The following is a 20,454-nucleotide window of genomic DNA, read 5'->3' as shown; positions in this document are numbered from 1 at the left end:
TCCTACTTTATTATGTCAGCCGATTTATGGAATATTAGCATTTAGCTTTTCTGTCAATAAATTGCAATATCATTTGGAAGTAAAGGTGGGTGGATTTGACCCAATCTGTACAGACTGGCTCTTAGAATAGCCATTCATACCGCTATGATGACGCACTAGCAGACCTATTATTTTGAACTTTTAGATACTTTAGCAATATAGCTATTGATACAGGAACCTAACATCTCGTGTCACGTGTTTAGAACAACAGAATATATATTTCAGAGCTTCGAGAATTATGCTATAGTTTCTCTAAGGGTGATCATTGGAGGCAAAATTCGTGGGCGTGGACTGTTAAACACAAAGCCGTTCCTTAACTTATCGGAATATTATTGTAAGTTAATTAAGAATATTGGTACTGTAACCTATCCTACTACATTGTTATTGAAGAAGGATACCAACTTACTGTGGTCTGGAGCATACGATGAGGCTATCCGAATCCGAGAAGGAGAACAATTGTTGCCACTTATGCCAGCTTCAAAGCCATCAGAGCAGTTCTTTCCCAGCTAGTCAATGTGAAGGAAAGGGTGGTGGCATTTGCTTCTTGTTCATTAAAGAAGACTGAAGAATGGTATTCTAGCCCTGGCTTTTTCCCAGGTGTTAAACGTTTCAGGTTTTATTTGTAGGGCTTGCCTTTCATGGCAAGGACTGATCATTGCCCAGTGGTACAGATTTTCTCCACCCGGGGTGTGTAGAGGGCCACCCCACAGATTCATAGATAGATTTAAGGAATATGGTTTTTATTTAGAGAATTTACCTGGTCTTAAGAATTGTGTGGCCTACTGCTTCTCAAGGTTACCTCTTATTGGTAATTAAGGTCGGGAGTAGTGTTGTCAGGTAAAGCCGATGGTCTCTTGGGTCACTGTTCAGAGTGTGGGCCAAGAGGAATGTTCCAAGGCACAAGTGGAAGATTCAGTGTTGGCAGCTGTCAAAGCTTGTCCCAGGATATGTGGTTCTTAGCCCGATCTGAAGGGATTCTCGAAAGGGTTTTGGAATTTCAGGAGGAATTGAATTTCAGCAAGGACAGGTTCTGTAGGCGTAAACAATGTATACCCCCCTGTAGATGTGAGAGTTAAGGTTGTGAACTTGGCTCCTAAAGGACACGTTGACAGGAATCTGACCTAGGCAAGGGTGAGGAAGCACTTCTGATTGCCTATGAAGAGCTGGCAAGTGGGACTTTTGTAAAGGGTTGTTATTTTTGTGCCATTCTGACCAGACACTGTAATTAGGGCTGCTCCATTGGCTCAAAGTTGGGGCTTGATATTTTAGTTTTTTTTAATTTGCTTGCAGCTGTGGAGGTGTATATGATCTTATTTGTGGACTGAACATCTCAATGGATGTCACAAGATGTCTGAGGCATGTGAATTCTAGGACTGTTGGACTTTTCAAAGGATGTTTAATAAATGATTACGGATAATGGGGCGAAATGCAAGAATTTGTGTGGGATTTGTTCACTGATCATCCTAGAACAGCCCTACATACCTCCCAAGCTAGTAGACTGGATGAAAACATTAACAAATTGGTCAAGTTGAATACACAGAGAGATGGTGAGACCAGGTACATGCTTAAAGAGGATCTGAGAAAGACCATCTGGGCACATCGTATCACACATAATCGTGTTATCCATTCTTAGCTTTTATGTGTTTGGAGGATGATTTGCTGGATCCAACCTGAGTCCTTTGTGGCTTAAGAATGGATCGAGTGTCAGGGATTCTCAGGGGGAGAGTTCCGCCAGGACAAAAATTGTGTTGTCACAGCAAGGACAAAAGGTAGTGAAAGGTGTCTTGCAGAAGGATTGGTGTGTAGTTGAGAGGGTTTATATCAGGACTACATTTTGGTGATAAAGAAACCAAGAAACCATCAACATTTTTGAGCAATTTTGAGACAAGTAGGGGTTCTCCAGTATGTCTGGCTAGTCAGTTGTGTTAGGTGGAAGATTGATGTATGACTGGAATAGTGGCCATTTTCTCTGAGCGAGAAAATGGTTTTGTAAAGAACTGGCTTGTGGTAGTAGGGCTGTGCATGAAGTAAGATTATAGTTCACGTTTTTCTGGTAGTGCATTGTTTGCTTCTGTGGATGTTTAATGCACTGATAACTGTTCCAGTGCTGTATAAAAGTTGGCCAATTGCTGATGTGTCCATTTTCCTCTTCTTTTACTTTGTTGTTTTTTTTTTGGTGTAATTTCTTAACTGATGGTGTTTTGTTCTTTTGGGCTGCGGGTGGACGATGTGTTATTGGTATGCTATTTAAAGGTGGTCATTGGTATGCTATTTAAGGGTGGTCATTGGTGTTGGAATATTTCTGGAGGATTGTTCTAGCACTATTTTCATTTGAAGCATGGTGGCCAGGTGGTTGGCTGTGTCTTGATGGTGTCTTGTTTTATACTGTATAACTCTGACAACTGCACTCCTTCTTATAACAAAGTCTGCTTGAAACAAATTGTTTACCATCTCTTTTAATGGGATACAACCTCCTTTGGTGAAAACAGTCTCAGTACTTATAAAGTATTCCCCTTGCTAAACAGTGCTGGGAGAACTGTTGTTCATGTGAATTCTGTAGTAAATATGAAAATTAAAGCCAGTGTCACTTTTTTATAGAAACAGTAAATGTTTGACGGGGTAACTATTGCGTGTCTGGTAATTCAAGGCACATGCGTGTGTCCATGCCGAGTGGGCACTTGATTATGTGCTGGGGTGCTTAGAGTTCACTGTTGCAAACAATGTATTACTGTTTAAAGGAGCTTTGCTGACAGTCGTGTTCCTTTTTTTTAAGATCCCTCTCTGCTGGGAAGCTACAGACCAAAGAATGCACTGGTAAGAATTCATATAATCTTGTGAGCGATAAAAACGGTGTCGAATTTTAATGAGTGCGATTTCAATGTAAGCTTTGTTGGTAACTTTAGCTATGTGTGGTGTAGCCTGGTTATTAATGTGAAATGTTTTCCACGAACTAAAATGAGCCTCCATGCATTAAATTAGAGGAATGTTTAAAGAAATAAAACGTTGGGATACCGTTGAAATATATATGGGAATGGCAAAGCACAAGGACATGTAACTCTTTGGCTGACTATACATAGGTCAGTGGAATGCGTTATAGGAGGAGCTAACAGTAGTGATCACTAACCTACAGCTTCTTCCTAGCCACGCCCACTGGTCCAATCCAGTTTCTTGGGAGTCCTCCCTTCTACAATCTCTCCCACTTCAACAAAAGAAGTAAAATACCAGAAGGTATGGACTAGAACGAGAGGAACTACCCCCGTTTCTAGTTCCTCTGTCTGGTTCATTTCACACAAGTCCTTTGTCTTACAATGTCAAGCATTGTGAAAGAACGGAGCTGTGTGGCCGTACCCCAGAAAGGAGTCGGACGCTATTTGGATTTTTTTTTCACAAACCATACAGTGTAGAGGGACATTTTTGGGATGGACCATTCAGTTTCCCAAAGGCTAGACACTAAAACTGAAGAATGGTCCTACAGGTAGTTCTCTTCCAGGGGATCCTCATCAATAGTCATAAGCATTAGAATATTCCCGCCCATGCGTGGGACCCCGGAAACACTATATTATATGTGCCCCACATAAATATATATATATATATATATATATATATATATATATATATATATATATATATATATATATATATATATATATATATATATATATATATATATATATATATATATATATATATATATATATATATATATATATATATATATATATAATATATATATATATAAAACATGCAATAGCAGCCAAATCACATTAGAGCTGAAATATGCTGCCCATTAAAAAGCATTCTGTTTATCAATTTCTACAACTCTGTCAATAAGGAATTTGGGGGCAATAACATCACCCAATTGGATGCATTTTTAACTGCTTTTATCCAAAATTCCCCCTCCAGTCATGAACTGGTGTTAATGGGAGATTTTAATATTCACCCCTGTAATCTGGGTTGCACCATTTTAGGAGTCACGGAGGCTTGGGAATAGGAGGGCCCACACTTCGAACATACCAGGCGTGGTGAGGATCTGGAGGATTTTCTGGCCAAATTTAACCTCCTTGAATTTACAGCAGGAGAGGGGGTACCTAGAGCATCAACGTTCAAGGGCTCCCCCATGGGTTCTATTATTGACTATATTTTTGTGACCTCTGCCATTTTTAACTGTATTATTTCCTACTGTACTGTGCTTTCGCCTTTTAGCGATCATAATCCTGTTTTCCTGTTCATCCGTTGGGGGGGTGCTTTGGGTCCCATGCCAGGGCATCCTAAACAGGGCTTCACCCTTCGCACAACAGACCAAGGCAGGCGCTTGAAATGGGGGAATGTGGTAGCAGATGAGTTTTACACTAATATCGGCCAAAAGATTGAGGAGCACATTAAAATCTGTCAAGATTCGACTGTGCCAGGTAATGACACCATGGCCGCCTTTCAATCAATATGTCATATAGTGGCTGAGAATCCTACGGTATCAAGGGGCAGGGGTGAACAAAAGCTGCATAAATGGTTTGATCCTGCTTGCACCAGGGCCCTTAGAGACTTAAAAATGGCCCTTAAAGCACAACCGAGGGACAGGGCTTTGGTTTCAGTATTGAGAAAAGAGTATAGGGCCGCTACTAAGTCCAGAAGGGATAGCATCAAGCAGGAGGCATGGGACCAACTAAACGACATTAACATCTTGAGAGACAGCAGGCAATTCTGGGCTGTAGTAAATCACCCTTATTTTTCAGATTCTCCAAATCTAGATACCGATTGTGTAATACCCGATGAGAAGTGGCTGGCCCACTTCAGCTCTGTTTATGGTGAGTCTGGTGCCTGTTCGCCGCCACAAAAGGGTGCAGGTTCTGTGGCCACACCTATACAATTTAACAGTGGGGAAGTGGAAAACGCAATCTGTGCCACATCAAAGAATAAAGCCCCCGACCCAGACGGGGTACCAGCTGACTTTTATTTACACTCCCCCAAATTCTGGGCTGGTATCCTGGCTAAAGTGTTCACAGCCGCAAACACCACGCCCCCCCCCAAATACATGGGCTACGTCCACCATAGTGCCTATATTTAAAAAGGGCAGAAGGGATGATCCAGGGTGCTACCGGCCCATTTCTCTCCTGGACTCTGCTATTAAGATCCTGGGCAGAGTCCTTTTAGTGAGATTAAGAGATAGCCTGGAGGATTGCGGTGGCCTGGCTGACATACAGTATGGTTTTAGGGAAAAAAGGGGCACGATAGAGCAGTGCTCAAACCTGCACCTTCTGATTTCCAAGTATACGGTGGCCAAGGAGGGGACCTTGTATTTAGCATTTATGGACCTCTCCTCGGCCTTCGACTTGGTCAACAGATCGAAACTTTGGGAAATCCTAACTAATATGGGAATTGACGCCGACTTGGTGGCTTTTATAGCTTCTTTGCATCAGGATTTATTCGCTGCTGTAAGAGTAACCAAAGAGGGAAGATGCACGTCAAGTTTTAGATCTCTACGGGGCGTTAGGCAGGGATGCATATTGGCCCCCCTGTTGTTTACTATCTATATAAATGACCTAGGCAACCATTTACTTGAGGCAGCATGTGACGTACCGCGTGTAGGAGAAGTTAAGATCCCTGCTCTCCTATACGCGGACGATGCTGTACTCATTGCACGCACAGGGGTATGTCTCCAAAAATTGCTGGATGCTTTTGGGACTTTTATGGACCGATTGGACCTGAAGGTTAATGCATCCAAATCGCATACCATGGTTGTAGGGACACAAGGGAAAAGTGGCAAGAGAGGAACTAAAACCTTCTTTTGTAAAGGGGAGATTGTGTCAGGAGTCCCCGTGTTTCCATACCTGGGAGTGCTTTTCGATAGCAGGGGTACCTGGGGCCCACAGATACGTGCAAAAAGCCTAGCGGTTACAAGAACATCTAGGGCCATCTTAAGTTTTGCTAAAAGGCTGGGACATAGACCCATGAAGGCAATCATCCAGGTTTACAACAGTAAATCCCTTCCCGTGGCTCTGTATGGTGCGTCCCTATGGGGGTACGCACGACTAGAAGAAATCCAGGTAGCCGAAAATAGTTTTTTACGTTCAGTCCTGTCCCTCCCCCAATCCTCCCCGGTTTTCTCCATTCACACAGAACTTGGTTTGGATTACATCCAGGACAAACTGAGATTGGCCCCATTAATATACTGGCTTAAGACCTGGTTAAACCCTGAACTTCTGTTAAATCACACGATCATGAGGGACGTGATGAGTTTAGAGTACAGTCACAAGATACCATGGATGGCGTATTTGCACAAATCTTTTAATGAACTAGGACGTCCAGATTTATTCACCTCCCCCTCGTGTATCACAAAGCAGGATGTGAGTCTTATAAAAAAACTGTTTTTGTCTAGGGCATATATGTTGCGAGAAGAAGTCGAATTATCAAAACCATCTGTTCGAATGCATTATTTGTCACTCCAGTCACCTGCAATTGAACCCTATTTATGTTTTGTTACTAATCCGTTCCATAGATTTTTGTTAACAAAATTTAGATTTAACACTATTCATTTTTATTTGGGCCATTTTAATACCTGGATGAAACCTGAGTTAGCTCCCCCATGCACTTGTGACAATTTTTCTGTTCAGGACAGTTTACATTTTGTTATGTTTTGCGATCTCTTCTCCGACCAAAGGAAAAAATACCTGCTACCAGTCTTAAGAGACGCGGGCTTCTCCCAGGTGAGACCAGCCATGTTATATTTAAAATCAATGGGTAACATCTGTATCGCTTTCGCCATGGCCATTTTCCTTGTGGCAGCAACCAGAGCCAGAAGGGGCATGAATTTGGAAATTGGATGTACATAATGTGTTTCTTAAAATATCTTAACGTACTGATTTTTCGTCTCATTAACTTGCTCATAAATGAAATTGTTTAATTCCTTTTTAAATTGTAAATAATACTGTTTTTATGTATTTTGTATGATTTTAACAAATCGAATAAAGTTAATTTGACTGACTGACTGACTGAAATATGCTGTGCAGAATTTCCACCATACATGAATTATAAGCATTAGAAACATGAGAAACAACACCAAAGATTGTTTAGAAACTGTTTTAATGCTCAGAAAGCAGTAGAAATTCTCATTAGTCACTGGAAGCATAGGAAGCTCCCAGGCTGCATTGCAAACACACAGTCTAAAAAGACTGAAAAGCTAACCTGTAGCTGAATAGCAATAAACTGACACCATGCCTTTAAGGCACTCATGACCCCCTGTATCCCATCATGCCCCAGGGGTGACAGTTAGGTCAGTTGTTCTTTCCGGCTCCTTCAGAGAAGGACCCTGGTTACACAGCTCCACTATTTTTCTGGTTTTTGACAGAAAAATACTTCACTTTTGACAACGTTCACTCTTACTTTGACATTTAACATCTAGTCAAGTAAGATACTGCTTTTTTCAGTCAGTTTAGTGAACATTTTCTTCTGAGAATGCCTTCACTCTTTGACAAATGTCCTTCTTGTGGCAACAAGAAGGCAAAATCAGACAACCACGACGTCTGCATCTTGTGTCTGCCTGAAGATCATGATCCAGGCACCTGTCCTCATTGTGAGCACCTGTCAGGAATAACTCTCAAAGACAGGGAGAGGATTCGCATTTATGGCCTGGCTCACAGGGCTTCAAGAGGAAGCTCACCGGTGAAGAAGGGCTCCAAGAAGGTTCATACATCTTCTAAAAAGAAGTCTTCATACCCTTCAACCTCAGCGTCGGGCTTGGCGCTGAGAAAAGAACCACAGGTGGAGTTTTCCTCTTTAAAACTACCGTCGACGGCGGGCTCGCCGTCGAAGAGAAGACCAGGTACGTCGACGACGTCGAAAGATCCAGCTCCGTGGTCGAAATCCCCTCCGCCGGCGTCAACCGGGCGACGATCGGCGTCGAGGAAGGTGACTCCGCCGCCGTCAACCGGGCGACGGTCGGCGTCGAGATCCATTACCCCTCCGCCGTCGTCAACCAGGCGACGACCGGCGTCGAGGGAGGTCACTCCGCCGTCGTCAACCAGGCGATGACCGGCATCGAGAAGTGTGACCCCTCCGCCGTCGTCCAAGAAGCGGCGTTCGGCGTCGAGGACCAAGACTCCTCCGCCGTCGACAGTAGCTCGTCGATCGGCGTTGAGGACGCAGTCTCCGTCAGTGCATCGTCGGCGCTCGGCGTCGAGTGTGCCCAATACCCCTCCGCCGTCGTCGCACAGGCACTCGACGTCGAGACAGAGAACTCCGTCGACGGCTGGCCATCGCCGTTCGACGTCGAGGCAGGGAGCTCCGTCGACGACTGGACATCGTCGTTCGACGTCGAGAGAGAAGCCTCCGTCGACGACGGGACATCGTCGTTCGACGTCGAGACAGAGAACTCCGTCGACGGCCGGTCATCGCCGTTCAACGTCGAGACAGAGGACTCCGTCGACGGCTACTCATCGCCGCTCGACGTCGAAAGACTACAGACCCTCTCATGGACATTCGAGGTCGAGATTGTTTGACCCTCCGACTCCTCAAAGGCGTTCGACGGCGAGAGAAGAACGCTCGACCTCGAGGCATTCAGATGTGATCATGGTGACGGAGTCTGCTTCCCGTCATTCATCTTTACGGTCCTCTGGCTCCTCAACTGAACCTTAAAGGTCCAGAAGTCCTGTGCACAGAACTCCTGAGCGTCGGCCAGATCCTTCGGTCGAGCGAATCAGGTTGTCACCTAGATGGTACAAATCTTTGGACCATTGGCGAGATTCTGGGGCTACCAAGCGTATGCAGGAATATGCCAGCCCACACCACAGGTCTCCGCTTCAGGATCTGGTGGAGGAGATGGACAGGCGTAGCCCTCCCAGGCGCAAATCACCTGTGAGACCACCAACCAAATCGCCCAGAAGATCCCGATCTCCTAGAAGGGAACCTCGGACAGAAGATCGGATCAGGTCTCGCTCTCTTAGGCGCAAATCCCCCGTGAGATCACCAGCCAGATCTCCCAGAAGATCCCGATCTCCTAGAAGGGAACCTCGGACAGAAGATCGGATCAGGTCTCGCTCTCCTAGACGGGAGGAGCGTTCAAAAAGGTCGCGGGAGCGGAGACACAGTGCTCACCGTAGACGTCGACGTACTCCGTCTACTTCCTCTACCTCTTCTACCAGATCGTCCAAGAGGGACTACTCCCCTACGTTGACACAGTCCTACGTCCAGGTCTTCCCCAGTGGATGACATTGGCACGTATTTGGATGTACTGCAAAGAGGGGCACTTAAACTGAACATTGAGATGTCTGCCCCTCAAGTAACAACGACAGTCATTTTTGAGACTTTACACAAGAAAGCCATCTCCCGGCCTCTGCTGCCTTTAGTCCCGGGGATTATGGATCCTGTCAAGGAGGTTTTCCTAACCCCAGCAGCGATCAGAGCGGTACCAGCCCGCATTCAGAAGAAGTACATACCAGCATCTTCTGACCCGGTGTTTGTAAAATCTGACCCTCCAGCAGACTCTGTGATTGTGGCAGCATCGAGGAAGACGCATGCTGTCGCTGGTTCCTCTTCAGTCCCACCAGATAAGGACAGCAAAACTCAGGACTCCTGGGGTCAAAAGGTTTGCAACTCAGCTGCTTCCACTCTTAAGGTTGCTAGTGCGGCTGCGCTTCTGGGTCGATACGACAGAGCCTTATGGGACTCAATGGAAAGATTCAAAGCCAAACTGCCAAAAGAAGACCAGCAGGACTTTGAAGAGACTGTTACAGAGGGGTGTCTGGTGGCGAATCAGATGATAAGCACGGCTGCGGATGGGGCAGTGCTTTTGGCTCATTCCTATTCCCATGGGGTTTGTGCCAGAAGATCGGCCTAGTTGCGCCTTACAGGTCTGAAGCCGGATGCTCAGCATCGGATTCTTAATCTCCCCTTTTCGGGTTCCGCTCTCTTCGGAGAACATGCGGACGAAGAGATGACCCGAATGAAGACGGAACTGGATACGGTGAAGGCGGTGGGCTTGGACAAGACCAACGGGGGGAGAGGGGCTCAACAGAGGGTTCAAACCCCTCAGTGGTCCCAAAATAAAACCCAAGGGAAACCCCAGTTTCGAGGCAAGCCCAGCAGAGGTAGAGGAGGTCACCAACAGTCCTCCAACACCACAAGAGGAGGAAAGGCCTGAACAGAGGCTTCCTCTGGCGCCGTTACCCACTCAAGTGGGAGGAAGTGCTTCGCAACACCTGGCAGAGTGGGTCAGCATCACAAGAGATCAGTGGGTGCTGAATATACTGCGCAATGGATACAGGATACGTTTCCGTGCTCTTCCGAAGAGCATCCCTCCAAAGAGCTCTTGCCCTCACCAGCTAAGCTTGATCCGACGAGAGGTGAAAATCCTACTGCAAAAAAGAGCGATAGAGGAGGTTCCTCCCGCTCTAAGAGGAAAGGGAGTTTACTCCAGATATTTCCTTGTCCCCAAAAAAGATCAGGAGGACAAGTTCAGACCAATACTCGACCTACGACTATTAAACAAAGTCATCGTCAAAGAAAAGTTCCGCATGTTAGCGCTTCACCAAATATGTCCACATCTTCAAGCGGGAGATTGGATGTGTTCGGTGGATCTGCAAGATGCGTACTTTCACATTCCAATTGCACAACAACATCGCAAGTACCTGAGGTTTGTCGTAGGGAACAAACACTGCCAGTACAAGGTGTTACTCTTCGGTCTCAAGTCCGCACCACGAGTCTTCACCAAATGCATGGAAGTGGTGCCGGCTTTTCTTCACAAGAAGGGTCTCTTCATCTACCCATACCTGGACGACTGGCTCCTAAAAGGTCCATCTCCGGTACAAGTAACGCACGATCTGCAACTGTGCCTGCACCAGCTACACAGACTCGGCCTCCATGTGAACCTGGAGAAGTCAGTCCAGCGGCCTACACAGTCCATCCACTACCTAGGCTCCGTTCTGGACACAAGCTTAGGAAAAGCGTATCCTTCGGAGGAGAGACTTTTTTTCATGAGTCAGAAATGTGGGATTCTGCTAGAGTCTCGGCTTCCAACAGCCCGACAAGTAGCATCTCTACTGGGGTCCATGGCGTCCTGCATTTTTCTCATCACAAACGCCAGGCTGAGAATGCGTCCTCTACAACAGGCTCTGGAGGATCAGTGGGACCAAGCGACAGGGCGCTGGGAAGATCGAATCACTCTTTCCCAGGCGACGAAAGAGGCCATCAAATGGTGGACTCGGAGAAAGAATGTGGTGGGGGGGTACCGTTTCACCAACCCGTTCTTTCCCAGTCTATAGTGATGGATGCCTCCCTGCAAGGCTGGGGTGCACACATGGGTCCACTTCAAATTCAAGGCCAGTGGTCTGCGCAGGAGCAGACATACCACATCAACATGCTGGAATTCAGAGCGGTATTCCTGGCTCTCAAAGCTTTCTTACCAGCAATCGAATCCAACTCAGTCCTAGTTCAGACGGACAATACGACCACTATGTTCTATCTGAACAAACAAGGAGGCACAAGATCTCGCCCACTCTCTCGAGAGGCTCAGACAATCTGGCATTGGCTTCTCTCTCGAGGCCTCACAGTAGTGGCAGTGCACCTTCCAGGCGAGTTGAACGTCAAAGCAGATGCACTCAGCAGGCACTTCGAAGATCAGCCAGACTGGGTGCTAAACGACAAAGTAGTAGAAGAGCTTTTTCGTTGCTGGGGTCGTCCATCCATAGACTTGTTTGCAGGCGACGAAAACACCAAATGCCACGCCTTCGCGTCCAGGTTCCACCGGCCAGGAACGCAGGGGAACGCTCTACTGATGGATTGGGCAGGGATGTTCGCATACGTGTTTCCTCCCCTAGTGCTGATTCCGAGAGTAGTTTCCAAGCTCCTCAGGTCGAACATGGAAATGATCCTGATTGCCCCGGATTGGCCTCGGCAGTGGTGGTATCCGGACCTTCTACATCTGACTGTGTGTCCACACAAACGGCTCCCTTGCAGGCCGGACCTGTTGAGCAAGATGAACGGGAGGATAATGCATCCCAACCTCCCATCATTGAACCTAACAGCATGGCTCGTGAGGTCCTGCAATATGGACATTTGAACTTGCCTCCCGAATGCATGAACATTTTAAAGGAGGCTAAGAGACCTTCCACGAGAGCGTCCTATGCGTTCAAGTGGAAAAGATTTTACTTGTGGTGTAGGGATCATCACTTGGATCCGACTAAGGGGCAGGAGGACGTCATCTTACCATACCTCCTTTCCCTGGCAACTGCTGGTTTAAAGTACACTTCTATCAGAGTGCATTTGTCAGCTATTGTAGCATACAGAAAATCACCTGATCAGATGTCTTTCTTTCAGGTTCCAGTGGTTAAGGACTTCCTCCAGGGGTTGAAGAAAGTGTATCCCCCTGTGCGAAATCCTTCTCCTCCTTGGGAATTAAACCTAGTTCTATCCAGGTTAATGTCACCTCCTTTCGAGCCCATCCACAAGGCTTCCTTGCAACATCTCTCTTGGAAGGCAGCCTTTTTGGTGGCGATTACCTCTGCGCGCAGAGTAAGTGAGATACAAGCACTCTGTGCGAAGGAACCATATACGGTTTTCCACCACAACAGAGTAGTCCTAAGGGCTCATCCATCTTTCTTGCCTAAGGTCATCTCTGATTTTCATATAAATCAGTCTATTTCCCTCCCTTCTTTTTTTCCAAATCCTACGACCCCAGCCGAGCGGTCACTTCACTCCTTAGATCTTAAGAGAGTGCTAAAGTTTTATTTGGAAAAGACTAAAGGGATTAGGAAAACGGACCAACTGTTTGTGAACTATGGCTCAATGAGAACAGGTTTTCCAGCGGCCAAGAGGTCCATCTCCAGATGGATTGTCTCTTGCATTAAATTGGCCTATCAGCTTGCAGGCAAGCCTTTGTTGATGTCACCAAAAGCGCATTCCACTAGAGGGAAAGCCGCTACAGTAGCTTTCTTGCATGACATTCCAATGTCGGAAATATGCAAGGCTGCAACCTGGAAATCGGTTCATACCTTTAAGAGGCATTACTGCCTCGAATCTGATTCCAGGGCCGATACTCAAGTAGGGCAAGCCTCCTTGAGGAATCTGTTTGGGTAGTCTATAGTCTATGTAGCAACAAGTAGGGGAGGAATGGGATCGATTACGATCCAGTAGGGCTGATATTACCATTCACAAGGAAGGGAATGGAAGGTCCAGCTGCAGTTGTAGCCCCAAGGGCGGAGACAACAAGGAGGTGACTGGGCTGTTCCTAAAAGAATGGAAGGGAGAGAGGAAGGGAGGTGACGGTCACTAGGGGAGGGGGGTGGGGGGGGGGGGCTGGTGCTCAAGTGGACGACCACCCCTGGGTATCCAATTTGTTGGATATAATGGCCTCACACACCCTTGCGAGTGTCATGCTTCATCATCGGCAATGCTCCTCGTTGGGCAGGCGGTGCAATGCCCAACGGGCTCACCTCAAAGAGGGGCTCTTTATCGGAGATCTTTTATCCAACTGCCTTATGGTGAAGTGCGGGTGAGGGGCCAGGAAGGAGTTGAAAGTGTGGGTGAGGATAAAATGTGGCTCGAGGTACCGGAAACAATTTTGTTCTGGTGGTCCCCTGCCACAAGTAAAATCAAGGATAGCCGGTACTCATGGGAACTATAGTTTCCCAGAGTGATCCAGGGCTAAAGGTGCAAAAGGTGTGGTCGACATGTTTCTCGCATCTAGTTCGTTGACTGCGATTCTTCAGGACCTATAAGAAAACTACAATCTACTTAAACATGATCTATTAATAAGTATCAGTTTAAACAAGGCACAATAGTTGTACTACCTGTCTGACACTGTTCCTACCTAGAGTAGTGGGAGACAAAAAAGAGCATTACAGCAGTTAAGTAGCAACAAGTGTTACTGTGGTGACCGTGAAAACACTGTGCGTGGTCGTGAACACACTGTGCTTAAGTGACATACTAGTGGAGAAGGTGACTAGTATGTGATTAAAATCAAGTTAAAAACTCAATGCAGCAGTATCCATTAAAATATATCACATAAACCTTGGAAAGGTGTGGCTGTTACTCACCTAAGGGTTAGGGTAAAGGTGTGTCAACAGTACCCGGCGGATCTGGCATCGGGCATGAAGCCAATGTATTTGGGCTGGGGAGGAAAGTCAATGTGGATCAGTGACACATAACAAGTGGTTCGTATGGTAAATTGTTATGCATGTGCCCCGCTTTGCCAAGAAGACCTGGTAGGGTCCGGTATGTGTGGAAGTTGGTCTTGCTCCAATATGGGTGATAACCAAGAATGCAGGTACAAGCTCCTATTGGATGTAGATCCTAAGCTGGTATTAGAAACACCGAGTGAAATTGGAGGGTCGTATCACAGAATGTATGGTACCCCCAATTGAGGACAGCCTATGGTGTTGTATAGTTATACGATTATAACCAACTTTCCATTGCCCATTACATCTTACAAATAACTGTCCAATGCCCATTACACTTTAAAAATAAACCGCCGTGGTTTTTGGCCACTATAGGTGTGGCAGGGTATACTCAGACATGAGTCTCTTTCTCACTGCACCATCAGGATTCAAGCAAGCCGGGCCGAGGACGGCTGAAATGCCAGAAACCGGTCCCCGGTAGCTTGTCTCCTTTCTGGTGAAGAATTGGCTTGGTAGTTTAGTCTGCCCTGTTCCCATGATGCACTGGGCCAGGGACAGACTGATTTGCATATAGCCAGGTTCTGAACTGGGATGGTGCAGTGAGATAAATAACGGTGATGGATAAAGCCCTGATCTTTGGACTGGGTAAGAGTGGTCTGCTTAATTCAGACACTCTGTTCATCACCACCCCCTTTTCTGAATCGTTGTAAACTCAGGCTGAGGTATATGTAGCCAGGGGGTGGTGGGGGGAGGGGGGCGGGTGAGAGGAAAAATGGGCTGGTCAGTGTTAGTTACAGTATGATCATACGGCGCATACCGCTGCCAGTCTAAAGCGCTGCTGCAGGAGATGCCCTTCTGCTAGCTACTCTAACCACGGCCGGAGATTGTTTATTTATGTAAAATTGGCGCGCGCTGCTGCAAAGTAGCCGCAGCCAGAGTGGCGCGCTACCGAAGGCGCCGCCTTTCTCTTGGTGAAGATTACCATCAAAGCCCCTGCACAAGCTCTGAGTTCGGGGAAGTTGCGGGGGGAGGTAGAAGGCGTGGTTAAAGCAGGACCCTGAATTCTATGTAAATCGGGGTAAAACAGGACCCAGAATTTAATGTAAATAGGGTCCCGACGTACCAGACAGAAGTCCGCCCGATGTCTTGCCACATTTCTCTCATCAGCCCGTAAGTCTGCCAAGCGTTACACTTACTTCAGATTGCCTGTGCCGAAGCCTGCTACGCCTACCCTTCACGCCGGGTCCGGATAGTGGGGACCCGGTCGTCTGCTTTAGGGTTAAGTAGGAAGCCCGGTTACGTGAAAGGCAGGAAGTTGTAATCATATCGGGTCATGTGATTAGTGAGGTTAGTGTGGCGGCCATGATAGAATGGTAAGGATTACCTGGGGAGAACCAATGGTAATAGGTAAATCAATGTGTATTAAATTAACACAAGGAGAGGATGATTATATTAATTAAGTGGGTTCTGTCACATCATTGAACCGTTGCCCGATATGTCACTGCTGGCAGAGTACTATAATTCTATGAGGTATGGTATAAGGTGGAGTTGTAGTTGACCCAATTGCCCGATGCTGAACCAACGTATGGGAACAGATCATGGCGCGTGAGCCAGCGTATGGGAACAGAACATGGCAAGTGTCACTCATTTAATCATGTCTGTGGTTGTGATGATTGGTTCACAGGGAGCTCCAGGGGATATCCTCGTTCAGTCCCCGACTATCGGTTGACAAACGATGTATCCATCTTTGTTCCTTTAGGAATAGATTGTGTTTTGATTTGTCTGGGGAGGCCTCATGAATTAACCAAGATATTGAGTCAGCTGAGTGGTTTAGTTCTTGAAAATGCCTGCACATTTTAGTGTTGGTCTTCTTGCAGCTGAAATTACTCCTATGCTCAGAGATGCGGAAATTACTCCTATAGTCTACTCAGACTTATTGATGAGATTACTGTTTTATCATTCCTTTGCCCGCAGGGATGAGGAGAGGCTCGCTACTCTATTCTAATGCTTATGACTATTGATGAGGATCCCCTGGAAGAGAAGGATTAGTTGCTTACCTGTAATCCTAGTTCTCTTCCAGGGGTATCCTCATCAAAGTCATAAGCAACCCTCCCGCCTCCCTAACCTATTTGTTATTGGGTTTGTTTTTCAGTCTCCGAAAAGAACAACTGACCTAACTGTCACCCCTGGGGCATGATGAGATACAGGGGGTCATGAGTGCCTTAAAGGCACGGTGTCAGTTTATTGCTATTCAGCTACAGGTTAGCTTTTCAGTCTTTTTAGACAGTGTGTTTGCAATGCAGCCTGGGAGCTTCCTATGCTTCCAGTGACTAATGAGAATTTCTACTGCTTTCTGAGCATTAAAACAGTTTCTAAACAATCTTTGGTGTTGTTTCTCATGTTTCTAATGCTTATAATTCATGTATGGTGGAAATTCTGCACAGCATATTTCAGCTCTAATGTGATTTGGCTGCTATTGCATGTTTTTATATATATATTTTTTATATATGTATATATATATATGTGGGGCACATATAATATAGTGTTTCCGGGGTCCCGCGCATGGGCGGGAATATTCTAATGCTTATGACTTTGATGAGGATACCCCTGGAAGAGAACTAGGATTACAGGTAAGTAACTAATCCATATTCTCCTGTATTACCAGTCTCCTACCAAACAAAAAAGTTCTTAATTTTTTAAAAGTACACTCACCCACCCAATGTGTGCACGCTTCATTAAGTTCTACGTCCGGCACAGATATTGCTGCTGGACCGGCTCAACCCACCTTTAGATGGAGCACTTTGATGGTGGCCCTAAGAGCTTGACAGGGGTCTTCAAGTAGTGAAAGGTTAAAATAGCCTGCAGGTGTACCCAGGAACCTTTTATTACTCGAGCTCATTTGGGTTGATTAAATACAGGGTGGGATACAACAGGAAGTTTTTATTGCCTCCAACATCCCTGTGAAATCATGTTTTAGTTGGTTAGTTTATGCCCAAAAAGTTATCCGACTTTCGTCCGGACCGTACAGATACCCTAAAAGTATTAGGGATTTCACTCTTAGTAGTAGTATGTATGTATATTGGATGCACCACTCGCTCACTTTAATCCTACAAAAACACACATTACTTCAACCGTCATTTTCTGGCATCAAATACTCTGGAGATTCTAATTACCTCCTGGGGTCTGTGAAAATAGGTGATTTAAATAAATAGTCAATTATTGCCTGTAAACAATACATGTTACAATGTGCCAGGGGGTGCATTTGCACACTTGGTTTGTCAGGCCCGCACCAGGGGGCGCATTTGCACAGTGGTGCACGGAAGGGATAGGGCCTGACATACCAAGTATGCAAATGCACCCCCAGGCACATTGTAAATTGGTGATTAAGTCCCCTTTAATCCTGAGGGTCCCTGGTGGCCAACTAGCCCACCAGGTACCTCCAGTAAGCGCCAAAGAGCTGCGTTGCGGAGAGGTGTAAAAAGGGTCGTAGCCTCTGAACACCTCTCTGCAGCGCAGCTCCCTGTTGCATACTGGAGGTACCTGTTGGGCTAGTTGGCCCCCAGGGACCCTCAGGATTAAAGGAGACGTAATCCCCTAACTTAAAATGCGCCACAGGGCGCGTTTGCACACTTGTCACATTAGGCCCTGCCCCCTCCCTGCACCACTGTGCAAACACGCCCTGTGGCCCGTTTTAAGTTGGGAGATTAAGTTCCCTTGAATCCTGAGGGTTCCTGGGGGCCAACTAGCCCAACAGGTACCTCTAGTAAGCCCCAGGGAGCTGCCCTGCTGACAGGTGGTCCAAGGCCACTCCCTCTTTTTACACCACTCTGCAACGCAGCTCTGTGGCGCTTACTGGAGGTAGCTAGTGGGCTAGTTGGCCCCCAGGGACCCAAGGGGACTTAACCCCTAATTTACAACGTACCAGGGGGTGCGTTTGCACAGTGGTGCAGGGAGGGGGCGTGGCCTGATGTGACAAGTGTGCAAACGCGCCCTCTGGCATGTTTTAAGTTGAGGGATTAAGTCCCCTTGAATCCTCAGGGTACCTGGAGGCCAACTAGCCCACCAGCAACCTCCAGTAAGCGCCACAGAGCTGCGTTGCAGAGTGGTGTAAAAAGGGGGAGTGGCCTTGGACCACCTGTCAGCAGGGCAGCACTTTGGAGCGTACTGGAGGTACATTGTGGGCTAGTTGGCCCCCAAGGACCCTCAGGATTCAGGGGGAATTAATCCCCCAAATTAAAACCCGCCAGGGGGCGTGTTTGCACAGTGGTGAAGGGAGGAGGCTGGGCTTGGTGTGACATATGTGTACTTTTGCAATCACTCCACCAAAACACAAGCACTTATAAATTCACCATATACTCCCCTTGCAGCACTCCAATCATCCAGTCACTACCCATGCACTCACGCAATGACCCATGTACTAACTCATGCACGGCTACAATACCCTGAGCAGTACCCATGCAGTCCAGCCATTACGAGGTTACTACCCATGCACTCCTCCAATCACCCAGTGAGCACCATGTACTTATCCAATCACTCCGCCAAAACCCAAGCACTTATAAATTCACTGTGCACTCTCCTTGCAGTACTCTAATCTTCCTGTCAGTACCTATGTACTCACGGAGTGACCCAGGCACTAACACATGCACTGCTACAATCCCCTGTGCACTACCCATGCAGACCTCTAACCACCTACACAGTACTGATACACTTTTCCAATTACCCAGGTTGTACCCATGCACTCCAGAAATCCCTCTGTCACTACCCATGCACTTCTCCAATCAGCCATCCAGCATCATGTACTTATCCAATCACTCCGCCAAAACCCAAGCAGGTATATAATCACCATGCATTGTCCTTGCAGCACTCTAATTGTCCAGTCACTACCCATGACCTCATGCAATGAACCAGGCACTAACTCATGGCAAATACAGAAAAGGTCATGCTCATTACAGGGGTACCCCAACACATAGTGCTCCCTAGTGTATCTATGTGTTTTCACTGTATTCCAAGTGTCTTTTAGCATAGCACTGGCTCAGGTCCTGGTTGGTTAGTCTTAATAATAATAAATCTTTATTGCGTGATTGGTTAGTCTGAGTCAGTTACCACCAACACCAGTCACTAAAAAGTTGGGGGCACAGGAGGACTTTCTGCTCCTCTATTGGTTCTTTCTGCCCATCTCTTGCTTCTTCTTGCACTTTTCTTCATCTTTCTGGACTTCTGTTGCCTCTTTCTGTATTTGTCTTGCTTCTTGCTGCGCTTTTCTTCCTCTTTCTTCACATGTCCTAACTTTGTAGGCATAGTTAGAAATTAGCATTTAAAAAAACATTGAAATTCACTGAAAAAACCATACATTTCAGGCATGTTATAATTAGAAATTAGCATTTAAAAGACCATTAACATTCACTGAAAAAAACATAGGTTTCAAGCACGTTATAGTTAGAAATTAGCATTTTAAAAACCTTAGAAATTCACTGAAAAAAAACATAGGTTTCAGGGACGTTCTGGTTAGTTGGACATTTCACTCATTCAAAACCATAGAAAGTCCCCTGTTATAGTTAGTTCAGCTAACTATAAAGCCCGCCCCCGCAATGCATTGCGGATGACGTCACATATTACATCTATCATGACATGGTCATTGACATCACTGATGACCGTTCTGATGCCAGCTCAAATGACATCACTGATGACATCATCCACGTGAAAATCTGATCCACCTCCTCACACTGTAATATAACCTTTGATACACCCACTGTACCAGTTACTATATATACACCCACTGATTGCTAAGTCTTCATACACATCCACTCATTCACCCATAGAATCACTCATAGATGTTGTCACTCATCAATACAACACTATCATAAGCACTCATACATCTATACAGACACTCCCACACCACCACTCAGCCAGAGTTACTCACACACCTAGTCAGTCATGCAAAGAATCAATCACACTTCCATTTACTGACCTTTACAGTTATACACACCACATCAGTTATTCAAACAGAAACAAATGCATACTTACTGTTTTCTACAATCACTGATACAAGTACACACTCATCCATGCAGCCACTCTCTTAATCATTGACTCTCATGTATAGTCATTTATATACTTCAACTTTCACATACACTGCCTTTTTTATAGGTAGTTACTTGGACATGTAACATTGAAACATCCATTCTCTCACCAACACACCAGACACACACACACACTCATACAGCTGTTTGCACATGCACTCTTGAACCCGCACACACAGTGAATCAACCACTCAAACATCTATGCACAGACTCACGCACGCACACACCCAGGC

General features: G+C 46.2%; 1 protein-coding gene across 2 annotated transcripts in view; it reads left to right on the top strand.

Moving 5' to 3' along the window:
• The window catches only part of SPATA6 (spermatogenesis associated 6), a 373,911-nt gene that overhangs the window by 139,677 nt on the left and 213,780 nt on the right, over positions 1-20,454 (top strand). For both annotated transcript variants that reach the window (XM_086952403.1, XM_086952404.1), the window contains exon 5: positions 2,813-2,853. In XM_086952403.1, coding sequence (XP_086808529.1) covers positions 2,813-2,853 — 41 coding nt within the window. The remainder of the gene's footprint in view (positions 1-2,812; positions 2,854-20,454) is intronic.

The sequence above is a fragment of the Lissotriton vulgaris genome, chromosome 1_1 (genome assembly GCF_964263255.1).
Source record: "Lissotriton vulgaris chromosome 1_1, aLisVul1.2, whole genome shotgun sequence".
Lineage (NCBI taxonomy): Eukaryota > Metazoa > Chordata > Amphibia > Caudata > Salamandridae > Lissotriton > Lissotriton vulgaris.
Note: the sequence above shows the minus strand (reverse complement) of the source record. Positions and strands in the feature narration are given on the sequence as shown.